Source organism: Berghia stephanieae, chromosome 8 (genome assembly GCF_034508935.2).
Source record: "Berghia stephanieae isolate SIO BIC M18660-M18661 chromosome 8, UCSD_Bste_1.3, whole genome shotgun sequence".
In the NCBI taxonomy this organism is placed as follows: Eukaryota; Metazoa; Mollusca; class Gastropoda; order Nudibranchia; family Aeolidiidae; genus Berghia; species Berghia stephanieae.
The window spans coordinates 44,724,000-44,728,999 of NC_088367.1; the positions used below are offsets into that span (position 1 = coordinate 44,724,000).

The 5,000-nt window shown below is 34.5% G+C and overlaps 1 protein-coding gene across 1 annotated transcript in view; it reads left to right on the forward strand.

Moving 5' to 3' along the window:
* The window catches only part of LOC144979026 (uncharacterized), a 91,800-nt gene that overhangs the window by 76,088 nt on the left and 10,712 nt on the right, over nucleotides 1–5,000 (forward strand). Inside the window, exons 27-28 of the mRNA XM_078925641.1 lie at nucleotides 2,981–3,175; nucleotides 4,250–4,445. Coding sequence (XP_078781767.1) covers nucleotides 2,981–3,175; nucleotides 4,250–4,445 — 391 coding nt within the window. The remainder of the gene's footprint in view (nucleotides 1–2,980; nucleotides 3,176–4,249; nucleotides 4,446–5,000) is intronic.

Below are 5,000 nucleotides of genomic sequence, written 5' to 3' on the forward strand. Positions count from 1 at the left end.
CGTGAGACACATCGGACTGAGGTGGTGGGTCACATTCAAAAAATTAAATTGAGCTTTTATATAGCGCAATATCCACTAAATGTGCTCAAAGCGCTTTACAAGGGGCCCCTGGTCAACAGCAACATTTAACATGTAGGACGGGACATAACGCCTATTAGGCGATATTACAATTTTTCGGACAAAGACAACGCTGTTAACGGCCAGGTACTCATTTTACACCTGAGTACGGTGAGCGAATGTGAGTAAAGAGTCTTTTCCAAGGACTCAACTATGCGCCGAGCGCGAGGCTCGAACCCAGGACCTTCCGATCCGAAAGCGAGTGTCATACCACTAGACCACATAGCCGCACAATTTGTCTTACAAATTAGCCAAAAATACTCTGTAGTTTGACAAAATAGTGTAGAGTTATAAATTGAGATAGCTTGTCAATGGAACTAACACGGCGGAGGAGAAAATTATCTATCAAATGATAAATAACAATATGAAATTGAATGTAAGCTTCAATCTAATGTACTAAAACAGATAAACATGGTCGTTTCGGGTTTCCCCTTTATCAACAAAACAGGACATTGTTATTTATTCCTTCGAGCAGCAACATTTACATTTATCAAATGATAGGAAATTATCTAAAATTCCGTGCAGTTATACATTTCCAGTCTAAGAGTTTAAGGTACTGAATTTTTTTGTGGGTTTTTTTTTTGGGGGGGGGGGGGCAGTTTGTTGTTTTTTCACTTGGATCAAATTCATTGTTTTTACATTCCAAATTTCCAACATTTTCATCAGTGTTACTATAGAGACATTGAATGAAGTCTTGACAAGAAGGAATGAGTTAAGTAACATGAATGAAGTGAGTACATTCCCCCCACCCCACCCCACCCCACCCCTCTACCTCTCTCTCTCTCTGTCTCTCTCTCTATTTCTTTCTCTCTCTCTCTCTCTGTCTCTCTCTATTTCTTTCTCTCTCTCTCTCTCTTTTCTCTCTCTCTCTCTCTTCTCTCTCTCTTCTCTCTCTCTCTCTCTCTTCTCTTTCTTTCTTTCTCTCTTCTCTCTTCTCTCTCTTCTTCTCTCTTTCTCTCTCTTCTCTTCTCTTTCTTTCTCTCTCATCTCTTTCTTCTTTCTCTCTTCTCTGTTCTCTTTCTTTCTCTTGTTCTCTCTTCTCTTCTTCTCTTCTCTCTCTCATCTTCTCTCTCTCTCTTCTCTCTCTCTCTTCTCTCTATCTCTTCTCTTCCTTCTATCTCTCTCTCTTCTTCTCTCTCTCTCTCTCTCTCTCTCTCTCTCTCTCTCTCTCTCTCTCTCTCTCTCTCTCTCTCCCTCTTCTCTAAGTACGAGTACATTTCTCATTGCTGGCAAAAATTTATAGTTTAGAAGTATAATAATAATTTGATGTATATACGTTTTATTTTATTCCACAGGATTGTGGAGGACTTGAATGATTATTTTTGTGATAAAATTGCATTAAAATATGAAAGCTTGAAATGTGTTCATGACATGCTTAAAATGGGACCATATTGGTGTCAAATGCTAACATTTTTCAAAAGTTAGTTACTTGGCTTATTGTTTTTTTAAAAAAACGTTGGTGTGGCTACCAAATGTTTAAAGTCTTTCAATTATCTTAGTAACATATTTAGATTAAGCAGCAGCTTCTAATGGTGCTCACACTTTGTTATGACGATCGACCCAATCTGCACATCTTTACCGCACTCGTGCTCCGTCGCAAACCCGCCCGGAAGCTTCGTCACAACACACCGTTCAACTAGATGCTCTGCGGTTTCGGGTTCGTTCCCACATCGGGTACATGTTGGTCAGGTGGAAAGTCCCCATTGATGAAGCGATTTTGCCGTTCTCTAGATTAAGCATACTAAATTGAGCAAAACAGGTCATAACGAATACATGTAAAAAAAGAGAGTTTAAATATTTGAAATGATGATGATGGTAATGATTATTTTGTTGATGATGGTGATGATAATGATGATGATAATGATGATGACGGTTACAATTAATGTGAAGAAATAAATTTATGTTTATTCTCCTCAATCTACCCGTCACTACCACTTACAAGGACATTGCATTCTCCAAACTATTCCTGATGAATCTACTTGGTATTTCCACACATATTGTGAGGACGCTGGCCAAACGACGACTGGTAACACATTTATAATCTTTATATTACAATTCATTATTCATTATTTTCACTAATATATTGTACATTTCATTGGACATAATTATTTCATTGATGCGGTGAAATTAAAATGTTGCTACTCCGGTAGATGATAAGAAAAAAAAATGATGCAGTTTAAAACCTAAAAATACAAATGATGTTAAATGTTTGGGTTTTCTGTTAATGAACATTGCTGACAGGATAATGATTATTTGGACTAGTACTTAATCTGAGGGCTGACATTGGCTGTTAAGGTTGTTTTGTTTCAATTTTTTTTTTTGTTGTTGTTGTTGTTGTTGTTATGTTTTTTTTAAGTTAGTTGGGTTTTGTTTTTAGTTTTTAAATTATTTTCCAGAGATGAGAAATAATATTTATTGAGTCACACAGGACTAGATCTTCCTCTCCACCCTGGAATCCTAACTATATTAAACGTTATTGCACTTATTATTATTGAGATATAAAATTATCAAACATCTGCATTGAAATTTCGAACAAATTTCTAACACTGCTGTGCGACCTTGGGAGCGCACATTGAGAATGAGTTCAAAATTTCAATCAAACGCAGGAGTTTAAGAATTATTATTATTATCATTATTATTATTATTATTATTATTATTATTATTATTATTATTATTATTATTATTATTATTATTGTTTATTATTATTATTATTATTATTATTATTATTATTATTATTATTATTATTATTATTATTATTATTATTATTATTATATTATCATTGTTATTGTTATTTTTTGTTTCATGATGACTTCATGAAATTTGTTGGGTTTTTTTGTCACTTTTTTTTCTCCTCCCTCATCAGCTCTGCCAAGGAAATAAGTGGCATTACGTCATGGAAGCTAAGATTATAATGGATGGCCCTGGGTCGACTTACAAGCCCAGTTTGCGTCAAAAACCAAAGTCGTATGCTTTGCAAATGGTTGAATTTGTCAAAAAAGCTCTTTATTTCAAGACGTTTACACAACCAGACTTTGCAGATTTCTTAGTTTATACACAAGTAAGTTTTACCATCTTTCGTCCAACACTAAATATTTCTCTGTTCTATAAGATTTGACAACTAACTATTATTACAAGCTACCTCCTTCTGTGAGAGTATTCCACCCCCGATACCCCAACTAATTCCTTTCTTTTGTCATCTCCATTTCCCCAGGGCCTTGTTGGTCATGTTAACTCAATGGTTACTTACTTTACTTACTCTTACTTTACAAGCAAAATTGCCGGTTTTGCTTACTTGAGCTGTTGAATTTTTTTTTCTGAGCCCTCTATCCTATCGAAAGTGATTTGGCAGCTGGGTCAGTTTGAGTTGATGTAAAGTACTTTGCAGTTAACTAGCATCCTCTCTTAAAGGTTCCAACTGTCCGTTTAACACAACAGAAGCTGAGATATACTCCTGCTCTATGGATCCTGTGGCTACGTCGGACTACAGTTTTCTCCCCTGAGGTCATAGCTTTAGGCAGTCAAATGCAGAAAAGATCGATCGTATTTACTTAAATCAGTTTCAAATCAAGCCAAACAAATATACTTTTAAAACAATTATTGTATCCAATCTGTACAATATAGCCATAATATGTTTGTCTCTATACTTTCTACATCCTCTCCTGTTTTCTTTTTCAAATTATGATTTCGCATTATCACTTGTGATAATAAGTAAACCATGTGAGTGTATTCCTTTTTTCGACGAATCCTTTTTTGAACAGGGGTGTCGAGAGTGGAGAGGGATCCTTACAACTGAGATTTACTTTACTTTGTTCTTACAACTTACTTTTTATTTAACCCTCTCCTTACCACCTACAGCAAAATCGTCACATTTGTTACGACACAATATACATTTTTTTTTCTTATTCCGATTTATATTGTACATCACAATGATCTTTGTTTAATTAATAAGAACATAAAGTTGTTTTGTAAAGAGATTTTTTGAGTTTTAAAAATCCATTTTCTGCTCGGTAACCCTGCTAGTTTTTGGAAAATACTGAAAATGATCATTTAAAATATGTCCTATCCAGAATCATTGCAAGCCCTAATGAACTCTAAAACTGTAAATGAGATTATTTTATATTCATTTATGTAGATATTCTATACAACTGAGATCTTCCACTATAAACCTTGGATCTCAGAAAACTTGGAACAAGTGGAACTAGGAACTGTTGTCATTGACATGTTCAGGAAGTTGGACCATCGCCCGGTTCAGCCTACGAGGAGAGCCAATTCTATGAAGATTACGTTTGATATAACGAAAGGACGGAAAACACAAGCTACAAATAAGGGTAATTATAAACTAATTTTTAACATTGATTATGTACTTATGTGCTCGGTCGTTTGCATTTACTAGTGTACATGTGTGACTATTCAAAATTATGTTGATTGTATGTTTTATTCAACACACAGCTTAACTATCAAATCTTTTTTTTAATAAGGACTTGTGAAGACAAACTACTGAAAAAAATTTAAACTGTTTTCTTTTTTCATCTCATTTTTATGACTTTGACTCTTGTGTAAATATTGGACTGCTTTCATGAATTTATTATACTTTTTTTAAACCAAGAAATTAAGCATTTATATAGAGAAATGTTCACCTAACATGCTCAAAGCACTTTACAAGGGTTTTTTATCCAACCGTTACACTTAACATGTATGACAAAACATGATGCCTGTAAGTCGATACTACAATCTTATTGTTACAGAGACAACGCTGTTAACAGCCAGGTAATCATTTTACTCCTGAGTACAGTGAGATAATGAATGTAAAAAGCTTTTTCCATGGGCTTAACTTTTTGCTAGTCAGAGCAGAATTTGAATCAAGATCTCACAGGCCTGAAAGC